The 25,363-nt window shown below is 30.6% G+C and overlaps 3 protein-coding genes, 1 long non-coding RNA gene and 1 other non-coding gene across 8 annotated transcripts in view; 2 read left to right on the forward strand and 3 right to left on the reverse strand.

Annotated features, from left to right (window-relative positions):
• Positions 1-15,674, forward strand: part of LOC117921062 (putative F-box protein At1g67623) — a 32,551-nt gene extending 16,877 nt beyond the window's left edge. The window contains exons 3-4 of the mRNA XM_034838834.1: positions 14,998-15,163; positions 15,234-15,674. Of these exons, the coding sequence (XP_034694725.1) occupies positions 14,998-15,163; positions 15,234-15,674 (607 nt within the window). The remainder of the gene's footprint in view (positions 1-14,997; positions 15,164-15,233) is intronic.
• On the reverse strand, positions 2,162-5,211 carry LOC117919115. Of its 3 annotated transcripts, none has more exons than XR_004652044.1 (3): positions 4,930-5,211; positions 4,453-4,499; positions 2,162-4,071 (listed from the first exon to the last, which is right to left on the reverse strand). It is a non-coding gene; the product is annotated as an uncharacterized LOC117919115 (long non-coding RNA). The 3 variants fall into 3 exon arrangements; XR_004652041.1 differs by having other exon boundaries at positions 4,453-4,508; XR_004652038.1 differs by having other exon boundaries at positions 4,453-5,211.
• On the reverse strand, positions 4,975-5,135 carry LOC117926337. The gene has a single exon (XR_004653113.1). It is a non-coding gene; the product is annotated as a U1 spliceosomal RNA (small nuclear RNA).
• On the reverse strand, positions 6,351-8,334 carry LOC117919041 (lysine histidine transporter 1-like). The gene is made up of 7 exons (XM_034836119.1): positions 8,206-8,334; positions 7,587-7,970; positions 7,107-7,500; positions 6,920-7,025; positions 6,736-6,827; positions 6,568-6,636; positions 6,351-6,473 (listed from the first exon to the last, which is right to left on the reverse strand). The coding sequence occupies exons 1-7, from the start codon at positions 8,256-8,258 to the stop codon at positions 6,375-6,377; spliced, it is 1,197 nt and encodes a 398-aa protein (XP_034692010.1). The 5' UTR covers positions 8,259-8,334; the 3' UTR covers positions 6,351-6,374.
• Positions 15,675-19,398: 3,724 nt separating the features above from the next.
• Positions 19,399-25,310, forward strand: LOC117920970 (3-oxoacyl-[acyl-carrier-protein] reductase 4-like). Of its 2 annotated transcripts, none has more exons than XM_034838732.1 (11): positions 19,399-19,738; positions 20,840-21,009; positions 21,434-21,487; positions 22,644-22,724; positions 22,811-22,856; positions 22,937-23,031; positions 23,120-23,152; positions 23,724-23,858; positions 23,973-24,066; positions 24,634-24,716; positions 24,953-25,310. In XM_034838732.1, the coding sequence occupies exons 1-11, from the start codon at positions 19,543-19,545 to the stop codon at positions 24,983-24,985; spliced, it is 1,020 nt and encodes a 339-aa protein (XP_034694623.1). In that variant the 5' UTR covers positions 19,399-19,542; the 3' UTR covers positions 24,986-25,310. The 2 variants fall into 2 exon arrangements, with proteins under 2 accessions (XP_034694623.1, XP_034694701.1); XM_034838810.1 differs by having other exon boundaries at positions 19,401-19,738; positions 20,867-21,009.
• The last annotated feature ends 53 nt before the right edge of the window (positions 25,311-25,363 follow it).

Raw genomic sequence — 25,363 nt, forward strand, 5'->3', positions numbered from 1 at the left:
TTGTCTTTGGATTGCCACTTTGGAAATCGTCTTGCCTAATCATACTTAAAATATAATCATTAGTTCTAAACCTTATTTTGTTATCATCAAAATCAAGATTAAACAAACCTTGGTTTCACATATCATTTTCATTTACGGACTTGTTTAATGCAAAATTAAGGTATGTTTATAATAACCATACATACATTCAATTTATTTATTTATTTAAATATTAATCTATATGTTTTGTGTTTATTTTAGTAGAAAAAATTTTCTTGAAACATCCAAGGATAAGTTCATAATGAGGAATATCCCAATATAGAAATTTTCAACAATTCCATGGTGGCAAGTAAATGATGAAGTCTCTTTATTTTTGAAAGCTTGCAAAGAAAGTGGAAATTCGGAAGCATTATATGGACAAGGAATAGTAAAAAATTTAATTTTTAACAATGAGAAAATTAGAAAACATGAAAATCCATTTTTCTTTAATTATTCTTCTTGTTTGAAATAGATGGGATTCTTTAGTTGGAAGAAAATGGAATCGAAGGATGAATATCTAAAGAAAGCAATGGAGATGGGGCACATGGAGGCATTTTTCGTTGATGATTCATAATTCATTTTTGTAGGGGAAAAAAAAAACTTGTTTTAAGCGTGTAAATAAAATTTATTCAAAGAAATATTTCTCTTCTTGGTTTTTTTTTTACTCTTCGAGCTCTAATAATAAAATATTATATTGAGTTAATAAATAATAAGATGAAAATGGTATAATTTGCATCATTTGGGCCTTCCAGTGGAGGTAGTTACTCTCGTCTAAGTATGGTGGACTGTTTAGTGGAGCCCCAAATTTCTATTATTCCATTTTGGACTTGCAGGTTCAATAAAAATTTGATTTTTATTTGAAAAACTCATATTAATACCAATTAAAAAACTATTGTTCAGTAGGATAACACCCAAATGGATTGAATGTGTATATTTAAAAAAATTATAATATAAGAATTAATCATTTTAATCCAATTTAATACTAGAAAATATCAAATAAACAAAATAACCAAACATCAACTAAATAAATAAGTGATATAAGAATTTTTACAAGGGAAACTCGTATACTAACTGTGGAGATAAAAAATAACGGGATCTAAGACCTCTAATATAAGATTCACTACTTGAGATAAAGTTATACAAAATTACCTCACAGCTTACTTTTAAGATATACTCTCCAAAACTTATAACTTGATCCTCATCTATGACATAACAATTTCCAATTACTTTAGTGAATTTTTCTTTACCTCGTTGAAGGGATATAGGTCTTCTAACAACCTGAAATTCAAATTTTGAGTCTTTGTTAAGAGATTGAGAATGATAAGGTAAGTTAGGTTGAGTCTTTCTCAATGTGTCCAATCCTAATGGGTTAAAGGAGGATTTATAGAGGTCCATAAGCTTACAAGATCGGTATCCCAAATTTCCAAAAAGACTACTAGTGAATTTTAAAAATATAATCTATCGCATGATGACCGCTCTCAATTCCAATGCTTGAGCGTTGCTCGAGCATCCTTGTTTTTCTAAAACATTAATTTAAGCCTTTTTTAATTCGAAGAAAATGCATTGATCCATTTTAACCCTTAACCACTTAACTTATACTAAACAAATCTTTTTAGATTTACCTGTGACTTTCTCCAATAACAACCTTGAATCTCTAATGGAAAATAAGTCACTATTTAAAAATATTTTCTAAACAAAAAAATATTGAAACAAAATTGCCAACATACAATATACTAGATTCATTGTTCTAGAAAATCAAATTAAAATTTTGTTTAATAATAGTAATTCTATTAAGTGGATTTTTAATAAATAATTTAAAACATTTCCTTTTCAAAATTAACTAGCAATTTGCAATATAAACTAAATTAGTTGTCACTTTATAACCTTTTTTCGAAATTCATTCCACATTATTTTTAAATTATTAAATTGATTTGTCAAAATCATTTTTAACTTGTTACATTATCAATATACTTCGAAGATGTTTGGTAAAATTTAATAATTAATACTTATTACTTAATAATCTAGATTGATTTTAAGTTACCCATTCCACATTTTTCCATGTATCCACAACATGTCACCACCGTATCGAAGATTGCATATAACTCAAATATAGACAAACCATACACAAAGAGAGATTTGGAACTGTTGATGAACTTAAAATAAGATTATATCAACATGAATCGATTGCGCAAATGTACTGAGTCACTAAATAGAAACTAGCCTGTGAGAAACAACACCAAAAGGCCAACAAAGTCACAATCCCTTACATCCAACAATCCATCTCATTCTATTTTCCTAAGTAATATTTTGCTTCTTATTTATGTTATATTTAAAACCACCTATGAATATGAATTGTAATCTCTGTTCTCAACCACATATTTTTAGTTCATGAATCCATACTAAAAGCTGCAGTCAACGAAGATATGTAAGAACGTGCAAATAGGCTGATGAAGCTTTGTCATAACTCGTCCAAAGAAAGAAGAGCATCAACCATTCACCAACATATAGAGTGTGGGTAATAAGACGAAGCCTGAAACATGGCCTGAAATTCAGTTTCTTCACCAACAATGTTTCCAACATGTCAAACACTGGCGTTGCATATATCTGCAGTTTCTGCAAACTTAACGAGGAAATGGAAGATCAAGTGAAATCAAACATAGTATTTGCAGAAGTTGAATTTTCAATTGCACGTGGTAGCTTCCAATAACATGGACGGTAACAAACATGTTGGCTGCTACTATTAGCCAACATGGTTTCTCCAGTGTGATGAGGATATTATCAGCAACGCTGTACCCAAACATTCAGTATCCAATCAGAGCAACAGGGAAGTAGCACAAGGCAACAACAACATAAGCAAAAATCACCCCTTTCCACATGGGTCCCTTCAAAGGCTTCTGAGGGGTGGAAGGAATTGTTGCTTGGGATCTCCAACACCACATTGTGACCAGCATCAACAAATGCTACATCACCCAAGGTGCTAAGAAGGCGAAGACTCTTCCAGTTGTGGTCAAAGCTGTGTATGTATACTGCACATCTGGTTAGACACCCTTATGAACCAAAGCTGTCCAGTCAATAGTTGAGTAACTGCAGATCGAAAGCTCCATAAGGTAAGAACCTTTCAATCACCATTGGTGAAGGTGAAAAGGCTATTGACCTATTTGAAGGAATTCAGGTCAAATGGGACATGGTTTATACCAAGAAGCAGTCCAATGAAGGCATAGATTATGAACCAAGATCAATAGAGCTTAGTTTCCCTAAGAAAAACATGAAAAAGATACCGAGCTCCAACTTGCCATATGTGGTAGAGAGATCAGAATCCTTCATAGAAGAAAACAAGGTGTTGAAGCTCTATTCATACTGTGGGTCATGGGAATCAACCAACCTCAACCATTCATCAACTTTTGAAACACCAGCAATGGATTCAAAGCTCAAGCAGGACTTGGTAAATGACTTAGATCAATTTGTCAAAAGAAAGAAGTACTATAAAAGAGTTGGAAGGGCATGGAAATGAGGATATTTGTGCTACCTCCAGTCACTGGAAAGTCGAGCTTGATTGCAGCCATGGCCAACTACGACTTGAAATTTCACATCTGCAACTTAGACTCAGCAGTCTCCATTGCAACTCAAGAACAGGAACCAATCAATACTTGAGATTGAAGATATTGACTGCAGCAGTGAACTGCAGGGCCAACAAGCTGAAGAGCATAATCTAAATGACAGCCAGGTGAGTTTATAAGGATTCACATTCATGAAGCCCTAAATTTTTATTATATTATTGCAATAATGATGTTTTTCTTCTTCCTCTAAATTCCCACTTCTGAAAAACTAATAATCCCTACCTAACAAGAACAGAGTACAAGTGCATAATTTGGTGGAAGAACATAAATATTAGTAGACATACCCGTTTTTTCCTCTTCATAAACTGTTTCTTATTTGTTATTGACAGTTGACCCCAACAGCGATTGCAGAAGAGCTCATGAAAAGTGAAGAAGCTGACAGTGCCCTTGGAAAACTTCTTCCGCAAAAGGGTAAAGACAGCACAAAATGAAGCAACTAATGGAGAAGATAAAGAAGCGAACAAAAAGGGAAATGAAAGCCCAGTAATTGACCAAAGTAAGAAGAAAGCTAAAAGAAATAAGCCAATAGCAAGGAAACAGAAAAGGAAGGTGAGGATTAAGTAGATGGTAAGAACCAAATAACAATTCAAAAAGCTATCAGAGTAATAGTGCTCCATAACTTCATGCTTTTATTGATTCTCTGAGAGCTATGTAAATAATGGACCTATACTTATTAGTACCCAATAAAATCAAACTTCAATAATCAGCATGGTTCTGATCAGTCAACTGAACATTATTTACCACTTTACACAAAGTTTTTGAAGACATTAAAATCGACAAATCAGCATATTCTAATCCAACATCCAACTAGGCTTACCAGGTTTACTCCAGCCGCACCGGACAACATTACAGCACAGAAGTAGTCTGTTGAATCTATCATGAATATTAAATATCAAAGCCTTCATCAGTATCAAATTGAGTCATCCCAACACCACCCACTTGCAACAACACATGGGTAATTGCATCATAAAAATCAAAATCAGACAGCACCCAAATTGAGAACAGAAACTGAATTAAGGGAGCCATGATTGAAGAGTTCAGTCATGATAACGTTCGAGTGCCTAAAATTAAACATGTCACTACATGTCTCTGTCAAACCATTTGTCAAACATGTGACATGCATACAGAAACATCCTTGACACAGACCTTAAAACCAAAATCGAACCTCAAATTAACCACAATATCCTTCATTTCACATTTTCACCTCAATTTAAGATTGCCGCTATTGATATACCTGATGATAATTACAGACCTACAAGCCAAGGCAAAGTAAAACAAGCAGAATAAATCTTACGTAAAAAATCAACAACGCAGATAAAACTTTGAGAGCTGAATTGGGGCAGGGGTCGCGCGAACGCGAACCCCCTCTACCACAAATTATGACGTAGACTCTGCCACTTGGGCAGATCTTAGGGCAGTGCCCCTCCCAAGTGCAATGGAGGTCACTGTCCTAGGCCATGGCTCTTCTTGATCGGCCATAGACCCCGTCCAGGTAAGTATGTTGATGGTGAACCGTCTCGTTTGATTTATAGCACTCTATCACCTTATTACTCTGACTCTTGCCGATGTGGGACTCCACAGCTACTCTTCACACCCTTAATTTTCGAATTTGCAGTTCTTTCAATATTCAAAACTTTCAAATTATACACCTAATTGAAAGTAAGAAATTTTAGAGATTTAAATTTTAAAATAAAATATTATAAATTTTTTAAAATAAAACATAAAAGTTTTCAAATAATACACATGGGTATTTAAAAACTAAAAATGGAAGTCACTAAAAAACATGGTCATACAATGGAATAAAAGAGTTAAAATACTTCATAAATACTATTGTAAAAAACATAAGTAAAAATGAATTATATTAGTGTCTTACTAGTTAATTTTACATAAAGGAATTATCGTAGATTCATTTATAAAAGTAAGTATCATCACGTTGTACCTTAAACTTGATATTATATCTAACGTTGAAATAAAACTGATGCCACTCAAGCACCTTGAATAGTCCTACAATCATTTTATTTATTCACTTATTTACTTATTTTATTTTGATTGTTAAATTATTTTACAAAGAATAAATAAGAAAGAGAATAAAGTTTCGTAAAAATCATTTTATCACATGATTTAAAAATTGTGGAAAGTTCATTTTTATGGAAATTATTTTTTAAAAGTATTAAAGTTGTTTGACAAAACTAATTTAAAATTTATTTTAAATTATTAAATTAATATATTTATCCTCATTAATTTTAAGTTATCAAGTTGTGAATATGAATTATTACCCTTTTTGTATATTTCCATGCATCCACACATGTCAACCCCATATTAAAGATTGCAAATGACTCAAATATAAATAAACTATACACAAAGATAAATTTGAATTATTGATGAAATTAACAAAATAAAAATGATATCAACATGAATTGGTTGCGCAGATAGAACAAGTCACTAAATAGAAATTAGTCTAGAAAAACGATACAAAAGTCCAACAAATCAATGTAGAACGGAGAATCGTAAGCCCTACATCCAACAATTTATCTTATACCATTTTCTTGGATCATATTTGAGTCTACATTTTTAACTTAATTATTATTTATATTATATTTAAAATCATCTATCAATGTGAATTGTCATTTCTATTGCCAACCATATATGTTTAGATCATATATATAAAGTTTCATGTGAATTCCCATCTTCAGATCTTTCAATCTTCGGAGCCATTACTACCATACAATGGGAAGATCATCATGAGAACAACTTGAAGGTCTTGGCTTGAAGGATGATCTGCCTTAGTGCACCAATGGGAGCTAGAATCATCAATATTATTCCCAGTACTATACACATCTGAAATTGCACATATTCAAACAAAGCCTGTTAATACCCAAAAGAGCGACAGGGGAAGCCTTAAGATATTGCAGTTTGGAGTTAATTAACATACCCAATTTGCAAACCATGATAAACTAAGCCTTCTGGGTTTGTAAACAGCAAGCCACATGATACAAGGGAGCTGCACAAAACCAAAATTTAAGATATTAGTGCTGTATTGTGAAGGATATATAATAGCCTAATATGCCTTTAATTGGATGTGGGAGGATTTATTCCTTACAAAGTATGTTGTTGGGGCAAAAACCAATCCTCCCAAGAATCCAAGGAGACTACCGAAGAAAGGGATCAGCATACCAATGAACATAGTAAAAGCTGCAGTCAACCAAGATATATAAGAGCATGAAAATAGGCTGATGAAGCTTTGTCATAACTCATCCAAAGAAGGAAGAGCATCAACCACTCACCAACATATAGAGTGCGGGTAATAAGGCGAAGCCTGAAACATGGTGTGAATTTCAGTTTCTTCACCAACAATGTTTCCAACATGTCAAACATTGGCATTGCAAATACCTGCAGTTCCAACAAGCTCATGAGGAAATGAAGATTCAATGAAATAAAAACATATTATTTGGAGAAGATTTCGAATTGAACCTGGTAGCTTCCAATAACGTGGATGACAACAAACATGTTGGCTGCTGCTATTAGCCAACGTGGCTTCTCCAGTGTGATGAGGATATTATCAGCAACGCTGTTCCCAAACATCCAGTATCCAATCAGGGCAACAGGGAAGTAGCAGATGGCAACAACAATATAAGCGAAAACGACTCCTTTCCACATGGGTCCCTTGGAAGGCTTCTCAGGGGTGGAAGGAATTGTTGCTTGGATCTCCAACACCACGTTGTGACCAGCATAGGCAAATGCTACGTCACCCAAGGCGCTAAAGAAGGTGAAGACTCTTCCAGCTGTGGTGGAAGCTGTGTACGAATACTGCACATCTGGTTGGACACCCTTATGAACCGAAGCTGTCCAAGCAATAGTTGAGTAACTGCAGATTGAAAGGTAAGAAAATCAATCTTACAGCATGGAGATTGTCACAGAAAGCTCACAAGAGATAGGAATAGAGAGACTTACGCTAAGGACATGGCTGCGGCAGCAAATGAGACACCACTGATGGAGTTGAAATTGGGCAAATGGGAGAGAACAAAGTGACAAGAGGCAAAAATCATGATGAAGTAGGTGGTCCTGATGGGTTTGCAGTCGGGACAGACTGTGTTATGGAACTTCTGCAAGGATTTGCCTCCGGTGATCATGTAGGCAATGTTAACACCCACTTCTACAATCACCTGTTGAGGCACCACAATCCAGAGGCCAAGCTTTTCACCGAAGGCATGCTGTCCTAACTCATGGTATCTGTCAAACCGCTTTCCAGGAACCATTTCATGCATCTCAACCATTTGCCATAGAGTGTACAATGTGACGATCCATGACAGAACAAGAATAACCACCCCAGGACCCCTAAATTTGAAAAGAGAAACGACTGCTATGATCAGAGCTTTTGAAGATCGAAAAAAGATAAAAATCCCTTAAATACCCACATACTGAAAATCCCTTAAATAACCAAAAACAAAAGAGGAGACAAAAATCTCTGTAAACAAAATCAAAGCCGAGTTTCAAGACAATAAGGCGTTTATATTTGAAGTAAATGCTGAAGGAGTTCCATTTTTAGGAATGAAAGAAACATGAAACATACCATCCAAGCCCTGCCATGGCGTAAGGGAGACTGAGGATGCCAGCCCCAACCATGGCGGTCACATTGTGGAATGCAGAGTACCACCATTTCGCGTTCCGGGAGGACGTGATCGGAAGCCAATCATCAATGGCCTTGTCTCTGGCATCCTTCTCCTGCTGACGATCAAGTCCCATTTTTCCCAACAAATTGAAGAAACTGGCCAAGGATATTTCAGACCCTGATGCAGAGACGATAGACAACTGTTGAAGGGCTTTGAGGAGTGATGGTTTATTTCAGCGTAAAACAACGACATATATAGAGTGATTGAAGGAGATGAAGAAAAGATAATGGGCAAATAGTGTTACAGTTGGGATGGTTTTGATGTTCAGTTGTTAAATTACCAAAAAGGCCTGATTTCTCTATTGTTTAGTCTTTGCAGATTCGACTAACCGGTGAGAGTATCTGGGGTTTAAATGTCCATTCATCTTTGAGTAGTCCTTGGCATCATAGGTTTTTGAGTAGTCCGTGGCATCGTAGGTTTTAAAGTTAATCTTATCCTTATTTTAAATATTGTATTTACCCATTTATTATATATTAGTTTGAATTAGAATAAGAGTTTGAATTAGGATAGAAATTTATTATTAGTTTGAATTAGAGTAGGGGTTAGAGTTTGAATTATACTAAAACTCAATTATATTTATATATAAATATCTATTATCGTGAATGAGAATAATATGTCGTATTTTATTTTTTTTTATATTTTTATGTTTTATAATATTCCTTAAAAATAAAATTTTTCATATAATATTTAAATTTGGTTGATTGTTTTCATATAATTGTTTTTTTAAAATAACCCCTAAAAATTAAGTAAAAATAATTACAATATATTGTAAATCATAGGGCCGGTTTGGTGGTGTTTTTTAAATTTTTTTTTTAATTTTTTTTAAAAGTTGTTATCAAAACAGAAAAGAAAAAACAGTTTTTTAGAATTTTTAAAAAACTACCGTGTTTGACAAGACGTTTTAAAAAATAGTTTTTTAAAACAAAAAACAAGAAGTTTGTTTGGATGAAAGAATTTATATTATTTTTAAAAACAATGTATTACTTTTATTTTATAAAATTAATTTATAATAATATGAAATCAAATTCAAGTTAAGTTTTACTGAAAAATAAAAATTAAATCCACAATTATATATGAGTTAAAGATATATATATATATATATATATATATATATATATATATATATATATATATATATATATATAAATTATGAAACAATTTTTTATTTTTTAGTGAAATAAAAATTTCTATAAAATAAAAATAATTTTTATATTCATTTTTAATACAAGTCAATTAAGTACTTTAATTAATTTTTAAAATTTTTTTCTTTGATCATGATTTCTTATATTTTTTAGAAACTTTTTTAAAGTTAAATAATAAAAAAAAGTTTTTAAATGTTTTATAAAATTAAGGATATTCCGTAAGTTATTATCATAAAAGGATTTTAAAAATAAAAAATAAAAAGATTTGTTCGGATAAATTGTTTTTTGAAAAAAAAAATATTTTACATCTTATATAAGTCCATATAATTAATATATTAACCAACATATTTATGATTCAATTAACTTATTTATTTTAAAATAAATTTAAAATAAGTCAAATATGAATCAAATAGTTTAAAATTATAATTAGGCTAACCAATAGAATTATTAAACAGATTTATTCAGGTTAAATTTGTGTTACCCAAGTTGATCCAAAACCTATCTATTTATTAAACGGGTTACGTATATGAATTTGACTTAAACTCAATTATACTCAATTCAAACTCACGAAATATATATTGGGTACAAATCATGTTAGTAAATCGTATCAAACTTTACCACTTTTAACCTAACATGCTTTAAAAAATAAACCATGTAATTAGATAATTATATCTCTATTTTTAAAATTCACAAAAATAGAAGTATCTAAGTCTTTCTTGCTAAATTACCAAAATTCGAAGTTTTTTTATTTATAAAAATTTATAAGAGGATTTTGTTTCTACGATTCTGGGGAGAATTCCTATGGCTATTCCATTTCTCACCCAACTTCATTTAAAATTATACTTTCTATTTCTTTAATTAATTAATTAAAAAAACAAAAACAAAAACAAAATCATATTATAACGCCATCTCATGCATACCAAATTTATTTTTTAAAGAACCGCTTCAAGCGTGGAAATCCTCGGGCATCATATATTATACAACATGGAGTCCAATATATTTAAAAATAGGGAGAATTGTGTTTTGGGCCCAGCTGGGCCCAAAAATTGATAAAAGATCCTCATAAGTTTCATATTTAAGCCCAACACCTAAAGAAAGTCTACAAATTAAAAAGAAGGATATGAAACATTTAATTTTCCGAAAATGCCCTTTATTGTCAAAAAGAAAAAGAAAACAACTAACTTCCCACTCTCTTTCATTCTTTTTTTCCCTCTCTCTTTCATCATTCACCTTATCTTTTTCTCTCACATATTAATAGGTGAGACATGTAAATTAATTCTTTTCTAGAAAGGTGTTACTATTTTCATCAATTATTTTTCTCCCAAAAATCATGCCTAATAAATTAAATGTTGGTAATCAATGGTTGAAAAGGATTATTACTATATTTTTAAAGTAAAAATTTTTTTAAATACCTCATAAAATATATTTTTTTAAACTTACAAAATATATAATAAATAATTTTTAAACACCTTAAAAAATATTATTATTTTTTTTATCTAATATATATATAAATATCTTTAAAGTTGTAGACAATTATTTGAATATTTTCTCTATTTTTTGGACAATACATTGATATTATTTTAATATATTATTTTGTAACATGATCATCTTTTAACTAATGGTGATAATTAATTTTTAATTGAATAATGTATTTTAACTTAATAATTTGAAAAATATTCAAATGCCTTTTTAAATCTAAAATAGATGTGGACTTGACATGATTTAAATTATTAAAGCATGATGTCATTAAGTCAAGCAAATGTATCATATTAAGAGATGTGTATGTAAATTATATCATAATTTTCTCTTTTTTTATTTTTTTTCCTCGTACATGATATCTTTTGTATAAAGTTTTGTAGATGAAAAATAATAAAATCTTTTGTTATGTAAAGAGGTATAACAACACATTAAAATTGAAAAGATAATATAATGGAATACAAATTAGATGAAAATCACTTTAAATAAGGATATAATAGAAAACATATAAATGTAAGAAAAAACAAGTTTAGATGAAATTTAAAATAAAAAATCAAAGAAAATAAATTAAAAGTAATAATATAAAAATCGTAGAATCTTTAAAACTATAATTACAACAAAAAAAATTATTTTAAATTAACTTGATAATTTAAATTAATGATTTTTTATAAAAAAAAATTACAAATGTTACAAAGATAATTTTTATCCTTTTTAATTCTATTTAAATATGATTTTTTTAATATTTGCTAACATTATGTTTATAAAGGTAAAATAGTAAAAATATATATTTCATTCGGTTTACTTGTAATAAACATTTTAAATGTGATTAATTTTAATTTTATTTCCTATGTTTTAATTTTGGTAGAGAAGATCTAAATGACATAGTTTGGTAAAAAAATATTCATAATTTTTCCTTAACAGTTATTATATGTTGTTTATATTGTCTTAAGTTATTTGAAACAATGACATTAATGTGTTATCCATTTATATTAATTTGATTTCACACAAAAAAAAAAGGTAATACTTAAATATTATGTTTAATTTTCCTTTATATAGGATGTAAATGTAGTAAGAAAAAATTTTGTTAAAACTACTTAAATGAAATATGCAATTACAAATTTTGGATGATGAAATTTAAAATTTCAAAATAAAACAATTTTTAGGTGAAGGAATGTGTGGGGGAAAAGTGTTCAATCCTTAGGTGACAAGAAAAAAAAAGTTCAGAATTGATTAAAATCTTGCATAAAAGATAACCTTGTACACCCTTGTATAATTAGTACATTTACCCCATACAGTTAGTACATTGCCTTACACAATGAGTGGAATACTCTTTTATAGTTAGTGTAACACCCTTATATAATAGTGCAAATTTCATAAACAATTTATGGGTAACAAAAAAATAAAGAAATGATTCAAAATCGATTAAAATCTTTCACAAATTGTAGCCTTGTACACCCTTGTACACTTAGTATATTTCCCTTGTACACTTAGTACATTTCTCTTGTACAATTAGTGTAACATCATTGTACAATGGTGCAATATATCCCTCTTAAGTTATGTGTCCACGTAGATATATTAATCTTATTTCTAATGATTTGGCTAACAAAATGGTGGATGAATTATGATTAAATTTTTTTTCCCCAAACATTATTACTAAGAAAAGTATCGAAATTTTCATGTGAAAGTTAAATAAATTGCATGACGTAGGTATGCAATCTATGGGTGACAAGGAAAATGAAAAAGTGATTCAAAATCGATTAAATTTTTTTATAGATGGTAGTCTTGTACACCCTTGTACAGTTAATACATTTTCCTTGTACACTTAGTACATTTCCCTTGTACAATTAGTATAATACCATTGTACAATATATCTATCCTAAGTAATATGTCCATGTAGGTGTGTTAACCATATTTCTAATGGTTTAACTAATAAAAAGATGGATGAATTAGGGTTAGTTTTTTTTTTTTTTCCCAAACATCATTATTGGGGAAAGTATCAGAATTTTCATATGGGAGTTAAATGAAGTGCATCACATGAGTATGCAATTTGTGGGTGACAAGAAAAATAAAGGAGTGGTTCAAAATAGATTGAAATTTTTTATAAATGGTAATCTTATACACTGCTTGTACACTTAGTACATTTCCCTTATACAGTTAGTAAATACTCTTGTATAGTGACACAAATTTCATATTCCCGTAGTGCATATATGCCTATATTTGTATTAAACATGATTCTAGTAGTTTGATTAAAAAAAAATGATGAAAAATTTCAATCCAATTTTTTTATGAACATATTACATTTTTGTGAAAAAAATATACAATTGACCAATTCCTTTATTTAATTGTGAACATATTATATTTTAAAATAAAAAAGAATAATTAATAAATGAAATTTAATTCTTTTTGTTATCTTAGTATTAAACAAGGTCTTCAATTTTCATTTTTAAAAATATTTTTCATTTTTTTAATTAAATGTATTTTCAAAAAGAGACAATATAGAAAATAAAAATAATTTTTAAAATAAAAAAATAATAAAAACTAGAAAAAATATTTTAAAACCAAACTCAAACATAATCTATATAATTTTTAACTACTTGTTTTTATTTAAAATGAGTAAACATATCATTTAACCCTTTTGTATGAGAAAAAAATCAATCTCTACTATACTATGTATTGATATAATCCATTTCTAAATACGAAATATTTTAGTTGGATATTTAAAATAAAAACTCTTCATCTATCCTCTTTCTCTCTTTTTCTTTTTTCTCATTTCAATTAATTCAAATCATTAAAAAAAATTCCTTAATAAACAAATTTGGAACATTCATATAACTTATTACAAAAGTTTATGTTCAAAAGATTATTAAACTATGGAAAGAAAAAGATTTTTAAAAAAAAAACTTTAAACTTTTTATTTTATAATAATAAAAAAATAAACTTTAAAATACTTTTTAGTATAAAAGAAAAAAAATAGTAAATATATTTATTTTAAATAGTGTTTTAATTATTAAATTATTTACTTGTAAAATGTAAAAATAATTTTTATTCATTTAAATTAATATTTTTTTCAAAAGTATGTTCCAAAATAATTTTTGAATCATTAATATAATTTTTATTTATTTATAATTTAAAAATATAAAATAATGTTGATTTTTCAATTATTTTTAAAGGAATTTAAAAATAAAAAAAATAAAAAAAATGATTAAATAAAGGAGAATTTTATGGATGGGGTATGTAAAGAGTGGTGATATAAAGACAAAATGGTGGGTATAAGTAAAAAATGGTATTTTTGTCTATTCCAACCTTATATCCTTACAATCAATTAAAGGTGTTTGGAGGATCTTTTATTAATTTTTGGGCCTAGCTAGGCCCAAAACACAATTCTCCCTTAAAAATATTGGAAACAAGAATCGGATTTTTAAAAATCTATTTTTCAAAAACAAATTGTTTTTACAAAATGCTTTGAAAATTGAACATGATTTTTTATCATTATTATTTTCTTAATAACAAAACTTCTAATATTATATCTACAATTCATCCATACACATCAAAAGTAAATTATTTTATTAGAATAAAAAGATTTAAAACCCACTTTTATATATATAGAAACTCCGCTGCAAATAGGAAATTCTAATCATTATCTATTTCCAAAACCAAATACAAATCTCTTTTCAAATAATATGTCTTCTTTCCTTAATTCCTATATTTAACAAATTTCTAGTTTTTTTTTTTTATTTCTATTTTAAGTAAGCAATTAACCTACCAAACCTTATATATATAATGGTATAGCATTAATAATTTTTACGAGACAAATTTATACCTTAGTTTTTCTTGTAATCAATATGTCAAATCTTTCTTCCACTATGAAATTCAAGAAAACAAAAAGAAATAGTCATGGTTCCACCATTGAATATCTTCCAAGTGACTTATTGATAGAGGTTCTTACTCGGGTTGCAACATCTTCATTCACGGACTTATTCAATGCAAAATTAAGGTATGTCTATAATAACTATACACACATTTAATTTATTTATTTATTTAAATATTAATCTATATATTTTGTTTTTATTTTAGTTGTAGAAATTTTCTTGAAGCATCGGATGATAAGTTCATAATGAAGAATATTTCAATAGAGAAATTTCCAGCAATTCCATGGTGGCAAGTAAAGGATGAAGTCTCTTCATTCTTGAAAGCTTGCAAAGAAAGTGGAAATCCGGAAGCATTATATAGACAAGGAATGGTAAGAATTTTAACTTTCAACAATAAGATAATTAGACAACATGAAAATTAATTTTTCTTGTTTGAAATAGATGGAGTTCTTCAGTTGGAAGAAAGTGGAATCGGGAGAAGAATATCTAAAGAGAGCAATGGAGATGGAGCACATGGAGGCATCATATGTTTATGGCATCATCTTGTTATGCAAAGGGGGTGAATCGAATGAAGAACAAGGCATGAAACTTCTAAATGCAGTGAAGAAATCAAGAAAGTTGGGAGAATGCAGAAAAAAAACAAAAGCTTTCATTCTAAGCATGTGGATTAGAAACCCCATTGTTAAATGCCAAGAATTAATGAACTACCATGCCAAAACTTGTGGTAGAAGAAACAATGGAGGGATTGGAGGAAAAAGAGGATGGTGGCAATGGATTGATGACAGGGAAGACGATGAAGATAAAGATGTGGAAGAAGTGAATTACTGTGAAGGTTGCATGTGGGAAGATGAAGTTTCTTTGTTTTGTAAGCTATTTAGATGATCATGTGTTTATTTACTCTTCAAGAGCAAATTAAAGAATTTAATTTTCTTGAATTAATGATTTTATTTTTTTAAAAGTCTAAATCCCAAATCCCTAATCCCAATCAAGAAAACATTAATCACTGTTTTATTTTAAGAACAGGTGTTTTTTCTTTAGACAGAAAGATACTGTTGTGTAAACAAGTGAGATTTTTTTTTCTTCTTCCGGGTATTTTACGAGACATGTTAAATTTTTGTCATCTGTTTGGTCGCTGAGAAAATTAATTTTTGGATGTAAAATCTTGGATCAATTGGGCTAAATGGTTGCGTTTGGGAGAGAGTTGGATGGAGGAAGAACGTCATTTCATGTTCCTAATTCTGTCACAGTTGTAATAAAAATACACCTCTCCTTACATGTATGATTTTCTTGAAAAATATTTTCCTCAGCGTCAACCATTTTCCTTTTTTTTTTCTTTTGTTTTTTTAGAGCCGTACAAGAAATATAACTTAAATCATTATTTTTTTTAAACTAACAAATCTATGGTTTTAAATTATTTTCTTAATAATAAAATTTCTAATATTTATATTATTCATCCAAAAATAAAATATCTTTTAATAGTTTTCACTTATTTTTTGTTGATCGTTTTAAAAATAATTATATAAAATGTGAAGAACAATTAAAATTAAAGTACTATATGTAAAAGTTATTTTTAAAAAATATAAAAAATAAGTTAAAAATATTTTAGGATTTCAAACAAATATTTGTTCTACAAAACATCAAAAAAAATTTCAAAAATAAATTATTTTGCAAAATGCTTTGAAAATTGAACATGCTTTTTAATATTTATTTTCTTAATAATAAAGTTTCTAATATTATATATGCTTAGTCATCCGTATAAATAAAAAGCAAATTGTTTTATAAGGATAAAAAGATTTAAAACCCACTTTTATATATATAGAAACTTTGTTGTAAATAGAAATCCTAATCATTATCTATTTCCAAAACCAAATACAAAGTTTCCAAAAATATAGTATCCTATTTAAAAGAAATCTCTTTTAAAATAATATGTCTTCTTTCCTTAATTCCTATATTTAATAAATTTTAAGTTTTTTTATTTCTATTTTCAGTAAGCAATTAACCCACCAAACCTATATATAATGATAAAACATTAATAATTTTTACGAGACAAATCTATAGCTTAGTTTTTCTTATAATCAATATGTCAAATCTTTCTTCCACCATGAAATTCAAGAAAACAAAAAAATAAAATAAAATAAAAAATAGTCATGGTTCACCATTGAAACTCTTTCAAGTGACTGTGACTTATTGATTCTCATTGGGGTTGCATCATTTTCATTCACTGACTTGTTCAATGCAAAATTAAGGTATGTCTATAATAATTATACATGCATTTAATTTATTTATTTTTCTTAAAATATTGATCTATACCTTTTATTTTTATTTTAGTTGTAGAAATTGTCTTGAAGCATCGAAAGATGAGTTCATAATGAAGAATATCTCAATAGAGAAATTTTCAATAATTCCATGATGACAAGTAAAGGATGAAGTCTCTTCATTCTTGAAAGCTTGCAAAGAAAACGGAAATCCGGAAGCTTTATATGGACAAGGAATTGTAAGTATTTTAATTTTCAAGAATGAGATAATTAGGCAGCATGAAAATCAAATTTTCTTTAATTATTTTTCTTGTTTGAAATAGATCAGAAGAATGTGGAATTAGGAGGAGAATATCTAAAGAGAGCAATGGAAATGGGGCACATGGAGGCATCATATGTTTACAACATCATCTTGTTATGCAAAGGGGGTGAATTGAATGAAGAACAAGGCATGAAACTTCTAAATGCAGTGAAGAAATCAAGGAAAGTAGGGAGGTGTAGGAAGAGAACAAGAGCTTTCATTCTTAGCATGTGGATTAGAAACCCCATTGTTAAATGCTAAGAACTAACAAGCTATCGTGCCAAAACTTGTGGTAGAAGAAACAATGGAGGGATTGGGGGAAAAAGAGGATGGCCATGGATTGATGAGAGGGAAGACGATGAAGATATTAATTGTCCCAAAAACCAAACATAGTCTATTTAGGCAAGGAATGGTAAGTGGTTTGATATTCAACAATGAGAAAATCAAATTACATGAAAATCAGTCTTTTTTTCTTCTTCTTCTTTTCTCTGATTTGAAATAGATGGAATTTCTAGATTGGAAGGAGGTGAAATAAAGAAGATAAGTATCCAAAGAGAGCATTGGAGGCGAGGCACATAGAGGTGTCACATGTGTATGGTATAATCTTATTATGCATAAGGGTGAATCGAATGAAGAAAAAGAAATGAAGCTTTTGAATACAATGAAGAAATCAAGAAAACTAAGGAGATTGCAAGAAAATAACAGGATTGTTAAATTCCAAAACTAATGATAGAAGAAACAATGAATGTGTTGGTGGAAGACGAGGAGGGTGACTATGAATGAAGAGGAAGGAGTGAATTATTGCGAAGTTTGTACATGAAATGATGAAGTTTCTTTGTTTTGTAGAATGTTTAGATGATATTGTGTTTGTTTATGATTCTTGACATGCAAATTAAGTCTAATAATTTTAAGAGCACAAAAATTTTAATTTTCTTGAATTAATGACGTTTTAAAAAGTAATTATATAAATATGAAGAATAATTAAAATTAAAGTACTATATATAGAAATTATTTTTAAAACATAAAAAATAAGTTAAAAATATTTCTAGTTCCAAACAAATATTTGTTCTACAAAACATAAAAAAATAGTTTTAAAAAAATAATTTTCAAAAACTATTTTAATAATCTTGTTATCAACATAATTACATTTTTAAATCATTTAACTCATATTTATCTTATTTTAAATTTGTCTTAGTAGAGTTACAAACATATTTGATTGTGACATTAATCATACAGATATATATAAGATCTAACTCAACTTAATTATGAAATACGATAACCTGATTATTAAATGAGTTACATGATATGTTTAATAATTATGTAGTATTTGGATTTATGTTTTTGACATTATTATTAATCGTGTTTGTGTCGGGTTTGGATTGAGTTATGCAGTAAAATATTTAGGGTTTGATATACTAACACAATCTACTTAACATGAATTATTAGTAATCATCGATTGATTATTTAATTGTGAATTAAATTTTTTTTTCGTATCAAGTTTGGATCGAGTTATGTAGTAAAATATTTAAGGTTTGATACAACAATGACACAATCTACCTAACATGAATTGTTAGTGATTATTAATTAATTATTAAATTGTGAATTGATAACTTTTTCAATTAATGATAGGCCTAAATTCTATAAATTCTAAAAATACTATGAAAAATGTAATTTCACGTTAAAAAAAAAAAAGTTGAATTATGGCGAGAAAAGAGGTAAAAAAAAAATTATTTTCAGAAAAATAAAAGGAAATTTTTTTAAAAAGGAATAAAAAAACAGAAGAAAAATAATGACTTGTGTTAGGAAAGTAGATGCGACTTAGGTGGGCGGACCATCCTAAGTTCCTGCTATTAATGGTGAACAAAATCCCAGGAAACAAATGCACACTGTCCATTATTGCAATTTTGCCACTCACCCCCAATTCCCTCTTCCCACCACTTAACTCAAATTCAATGGCTGCATGGTAATTAGATCCTAAACCAGACCCCTTTGAAATACCAATCCGAAGCCGGGCTTTGCTTTCATCGCGACTCTCACTCTCCGCGGAGTTCCCGAAGCTAAAACAACAGAACACACGTTCACTTTGTTTTTGCTTTATAAAAACCCAAAGCGTTTTTCTTCATTTCTCAAAACACTCTTCACTTTTGGCTCCCTTTCTTCAAATTTATCGCTCGGGATCCTCGCCGTCGCTCTCATGGCTGCTGCTGCCGGATCCGCCGTCATCACGTTCAAATCCACCGGAGGAGTTGTCGCGAAGCCTGGAGGTTCCGCCGATCGACGAGTTGCAACCTTTCAGCATTGCTCTCCGGTTTCTGGCGGAATTGGATCCGCTCAGCTCCGAGCTTCGATTGGCCTTCAGTGCAGATCGAGGAGTTCGTTTGCTTCTTCCGGTATCCACTTTTGTTCGAAGCTTTTAGTTATTATTTTTACGTTCTTTTTATATGCGGTTGATGTTGGTGTTTGTATTCTCATTGTGGATGTTAATGATTTAATGGTGAATTTGATATTGTCTGGATATTAAATCGGTGATTTGTGTTTGGCATGGCAATTGGAGGCGAGTTGGTTGTGTAGTCTTAGTGATGAACTTGTGATTCTGGAATTGTTTGACATTGAATGGCTGGAATTCTGGTAATGTCAGGTAAATATAGAGAAAATCGAATGGCGAATTTGATTGTCGGAAGACAGTGGATGCTAAATACTCCGAAAAATATGATGTCATTCGAGAAATATTCTGAACTTATGAACAATATATTTTTTTATACTCAACTGTGATTCTGTGAATTTGGAGATATGTGGTGAAAATAGTTTTCTTTTAAATTTTGGGATAAATTGGGGATTTTTGGAGTAATCCTCTATCATAATTAGGGGAAGGAATCTGAAGGATTGTTGTGGGGAATGTTACTATAATTTTAATTTTTTTTTTTTTTTTTTGGTGATTTCCTTGGTCAAACTGAAGGTGAAAAACGAGGAGGCCAAATAGGATGTGTATGAGGTGGAGAGACTAGGTGTAATTGTCAAGGATTGGTTGAGGATCCGACTGGAAATAGAGCTGAATAGTGAAACAGGGTTCATATAGCTGACCCAAGTTGTTGGATATATAGCATTTTTGAGTTGGGTTGAGATGAGTTAATTTTAGCAAAGAAAATCATTTGTGAACAAAACATGTTTGTCGGTCTGATACCCTACAGACATTTGCATGGTTAGTAATTTTTACAAAATCAAGGGCCTCTATTTCCAGTGTTCTCACGGGGATGCATTTCAGAGAGACTTTTCAGTGAATCTAGCAATACTCCTTTAACAATCATGATGACTTGAGATATTTTGGTGTTTTTCCTTTATTTAATGTGTTGTTAGAGCAAACATGTTAGCATTTATGTTTGGGTGTGCATGATGCTTAGAAACATTAGCAGAAAACATTTTGAAGAATGCAATCATGGTTACAGGATATTTGCTTTCTGTTTATTCAGTCACCATCTTATTCAATAATGCAGATCTCATTGATGGCATGGCACATGCAGGTGTAAGAGCTCAGGTTGCCACTGTTGAACAAGCAAGTGCTGAAGCAGCACAAACCGTGGAAGCCCCTGTTGTTGTTGTGACTGGAGCTTCTAGAGGAATCGGAAAAGCAATTGCATTGGCCTTGGGGAAAGCTGGTTGTAAGGTCTTAGTTCACTTCCTTTAGCTCACAATAATTTTAGGAATTTGGGATGGCCATTGATCACTTATTTTCACATTTGTTGTTTTCTGCTGCCATGAATAAATTTTTTACCTGAATTTTTTTCCTTGTCTTGTTAGTAATTAATTGGAAAAGATGAAAGAGCAGTAGGTACCATATCAGAATTTTTCCAGATTTTTTTTTTCCTAAATGTTCACATCGAAGGAAATCACTATATCTCTGCTGATTTTGAGAAAAAAAATTATTTCTTTTACTAGATTGTGCATACATGCAGTGTAGTGCTCTGTAAACTGCCATGCACAATTCCTGTTCAAACTACACAGAAAATGTCCTTGTGAATAATGGAGTTGTTTCACATTTTCTTTTTGATCTTCCAATGATAATCATGGTATTAATTGTTCTATTGCAGGTCTTGGTTAACTATGCTAGGTCATCAAGGGAAGCTGAAGAAGTTTCCAAGGAGGTGAATGATATCATCCATTTAAATATCCTTGTCCAAAATTTTCCTCTGGTGCTAGGCATTTAATATTTTTCCAGGGTGATTTTCTTTAAATGGTAATTAACAACTTCTATTGCATACTGCTTCTCTGCCCTTGATGTTGATCATTGAATATATCCTTGGAAGAACACTTGAATTTCCACATAATAAATTTGTCATAGATTCTACTTGATTCATGGCAATACTGGTTACTCAAGTGACATATATAAGTATTAAATGCCACTACCATGCTGTTTTTCAATTCTACTCCTATCTTGGTTTTATTCTTTCCCATGTATAGATTTAAGGGAGGAATAAGACCTTGTTGTCCCTATCATGGAAAGATGATCACCCCACTTGACAGGCATCCTCTCTGGGAGATTCTATTGCTATGTTAAAAGATTGAAAAAGTAAACATATGAGTTTATTATTTCTTTCTGGAAATATGAAAGTTATCCTGAAAACACAGACCTTGAGTGCATGTAAAGTGATCTTTTTTAATCTTCCAGAATCATCTTATTTCTTAAAAGCTGTAAGTCTCGTGCTCTTCTGGCTGTTGTGACACTACAAATACAAAGTGTGATGTCTTCTTCTAATCTCAAACTTTCATTAAAGCTTCCGCCTTTTTTAATTTTAATGAATTAGAAATTTGATAATATAAAAGTATGTATCTCAATATGCATATCCATGCTTGCGTGTTGCTATTGTCTTTTGGTTGTAAGGAATCTAGGGGCCAAGCAGATGGCCAAAAATGAGAAGTTTCTTATGTTTGATTGTTCAATTTTTACATTTGGTGATTTCTGATGGTACACTGTGACTGCATGAAAGTGTTTGCTCTTGGTTATGGTGATTCATGTATGATGTCTGTGTCTGATGTCTTGCATTCCTCCTGGAAACAACTTGTTTATGGTGATTCATTGTTTAATTTGGAGTTGTGCTTTTTAGTTCCTATTCAAGAGTTGTCTGTTTATTGCAATGCCTTCATTAAATTAACCACCTGGTTGCCTTTGTGATTTTGGGTTCTATTTACTCTCTGTATCTGTTATTTCATTTCTTATGGTTATTTAGGTAGTGATGTTTAGGCTACTCAAATTGCAAAATAAAAACCATTATTGATAGTTTATTCAACTCTTCCTTTCAGATCGAGGCATGTGGTGGTCAAGCTATTACTTTTGGAGGAGACGTTTCAAAAGAGGCTGATGTGGAAGCAATGATTAAAGCTGTGAGCAAATGTTCCATCTGCTGATTTTGTTTAATGTCATATGCTGATTGTGGTGCACTTCACGAATTTTTTTTTCATATCTACAGGCAGTTGATGCATGGGGAACAGTTGATATATTGATAAACAATGCAGGTTGTTGAAACTTGACCTCCTTTTTTTTGTAGCTTACTAGTTTCAAACTTTGTCCACTAACTGATCTACTATGGTTTCAGGAATTACTCGGGATGGGTTGTTGATGAGAATGAAGACACCACAATGGCAGGAGGTCATTAATTTGAATCTCACAGGTGTATTCCTCTGCACACAGGTGTGTATGTTTTTTGAAGACCTGACAATTTACATAAGCATATGGTTGAATTTTCTTTTTTGTAAATGATGCTGTATGTCTTTTTCAGGCAGCAGCTAAAATTATGATGAAGAAGAGAAAGGTAACCTGTACTCCCATCTCAAAGTTCTATTTTTTTATTATTCTTGGGTTCTGTTAATCTGACTGGTTTGTAACTTTGTCAATTGGAAATCAACCATTTGAGCTGAGGGTTGAGCCTCCTTCCTTTCTTGGATTAGCATCTTGAACTTGGAGTTTAGTTTGTCATGTAATGAAACTACCCTTGTTATATACAATAATTTCAATCATACAAGTGGTGTAGCTCCATAATATCTCCAAAGAAGCACACAGAAATTGTGGGTTTATCTCCAATGCATCATTTTGATTGGATTATTTACCTAACTCCCAATTGGCTTGGCTAACATGCACACACACTTTGTATCCCTGGCCTGCCTTTTAAATGTATTCTTTTAGGTACATGTTAAATATTAAAAGTTCCAGATGCTATCAAATCTTTAATAGCTAACAATTTTCTTACCAAAAGAAAGAAAAGAAAAGTTTTGAATATTGTATTATTTTTTAATACACTTGGAGGGGGAGATTTTGATTTATGTGGATATTTTGATATCTTTTCTCTAATCCAATCCTCTGGCTTGGTCCTGCCGAATTCACAGGGAAGGATAATTAATATAGCATCAGTTGTTGGTCTGGTTGGCAATGTTGGGCAAGCTAATTACAGCGCTGCAAAGGCAGGAGTAATTGGCCTTACAAAGACTGTTGCAAAGGAGTATGCTGGCAGAAACATTAATGTCAGTTTCCGGGAATCATTTTCCCTTTTTTTTGCTCCAGTAGTTACATACACTGCAAGATGCTGCTAATGCTAGTAGATGAAAATCAGTTCTTATCAATGCATTTTCTTTCAGGTTAATGCTGTTGCCCCTGGGTTCATTGCATCAGATATGACTGCTAAGCTTGGGGAAGAAATTGAGAAGAAAATCTTGGAAACCATCCCCTTAGGTGAGAGATAAAGAAGTTTTATTTATTTTCTTGGGCATTTTGTTTCAATTTTTCTTCTGTTAATATTTGCTTCCATCTTACAAGTAAATTTTTCTATGCCATTGCAATTTGCTTAAGGTGGTACCAAGTCTTGCCAATTTTAGTGGTCCATGAATCAGAAGGTTTAATAAGATGATTATTTTGTGATGAATCAGATGTAGGGTTTTCACCCATGTCAAGGCTCTAGAAAAAGTATAAAATTTCTCTTGTTGTTTAAGCAGTAGCTCCACCAAAGGTATCCTGAAATCTTCACAAAATATGGAATAAGTAGATTTGGAAAAAAATATGCTTAGGCTCAAGGCATTACACACTAATACTATCATTGTAATCTTTATTACTTAATGACAAAATTGGTTCAGGTTTATAATTGAAAAAGTTGGATGAGGGCAGTGGAGCTAAGGCCCCAGAATAATGATCATTAATTTTAAATTATTATCATAAAGTTGTGGACTGCCTGAAATAGTTGAGAAATATGTGATAAGTAGATCACATAGTTAATAATCGTTATTATCCTTATTGTGAATTCAGGAAGGTATGGCCAACCAGAAGAAGTTGCTGGACTGGTGGAGTTTTTGGCCCTCGATCCTGCAGCCAGTTACATTACTGGACAGGTTCCAGATTCTATTTCATTTTCATATTTCTTCCTTTTTTTCTTTGGCTGCAAGTTCCAACTGACAAACCTCATGGTCTTGGCTCCATTGTATGCTGACACAAAATCACATGTTTCTGCAACTCATTGGTTAAAAAGTGTGGCTCATATGGGGCCAAGCCTGTGTCACAACTTTGCCTTTTCACTCCTGTTTCAACCAACCTAGTTGCTTAGTTAGGTCAATGATTTCTATCGCAGGTGTTCACTATCGATGGAGGAATGGTGATGTAGGTCAGCAATCTATCTCACTTGGTTGAAGTCCAAATGAAGCATCTGAGATTCAGAGGACTAGTGGCAGTGGTACTGTATTTCATGGCTTAATTAAGTATAGCCGTGTTTTAGGCAGTTTTCCCCCATTTTTTCTTTCGTTTTTTTGCTCATTGTAAACAATAAAAGGACTAGTGAGGTAAGTTTCATAGAATTTCAGGCATGTTTAACGAAACCAAACAGTGTAGAATGCAGCCTATTTTTCAGGCTGCTTCTGGCATTGTGGAAAATTTAATGGCACGGAAAATCTCTCAAGTGGGAAATTGACTAACTTGAAATTTTGGCTTTTCCTTGCATCTAATCGTCGAAAGAAATGGAATGTTTCTAGCTAAATTCTTCCAA

This window comes from Vitis riparia, chromosome 1 (assembly GCF_004353265.1).
Source record: "Vitis riparia cultivar Riparia Gloire de Montpellier isolate 1030 chromosome 1, EGFV_Vit.rip_1.0, whole genome shotgun sequence".
NCBI lineage: Eukaryota > Viridiplantae > Streptophyta > Magnoliopsida > Vitales > Vitaceae > Vitis > Vitis riparia.

Bases quoted from the DNA above. Each gene is read 5' to 3' on its own strand.
- LOC117919041 (XM_034836119.1), bottom strand. From the start codon at position 8,258: ATGGTTGGGGCTGGCATCCTCAGTCTCCCTTACGCCATGGCAGGGCTT. The intron at 7,501-7,586 runs GTAAGTCTCTCT...TTCAATCTGCAG, and splicing joins GCCGCAGCCATGTCCTTAGC to TTACTCAACTATTGCTTGGA. The intron at 6,637-6,735 runs GTAAGGAATAAA...GGTTTTGTGCAG, and splicing joins TTGCCCCAACAACATACTTT to CTCCCTTGTATCATGTGGCT.
- LOC117920970 (XM_034838732.1), top strand. From the start codon at position 19,543: ATGGCTGCTGCTGCCGGATCCGCCGTCATCACGTTCAAATCCACCGGA. The intron at 22,857-22,936 runs GTTGTTGAAACT...CTATGGTTTCAG, and splicing joins TATATTGATAAACAATGCAG to GAATTACTCGGGATGGGTTG. The intron at 24,067-24,633 runs GTGAGAGATAAA...TTGTGAATTCAG, and splicing joins CTTGGAAACCATCCCCTTAG to GAAGGTATGGCCAACCAGAA.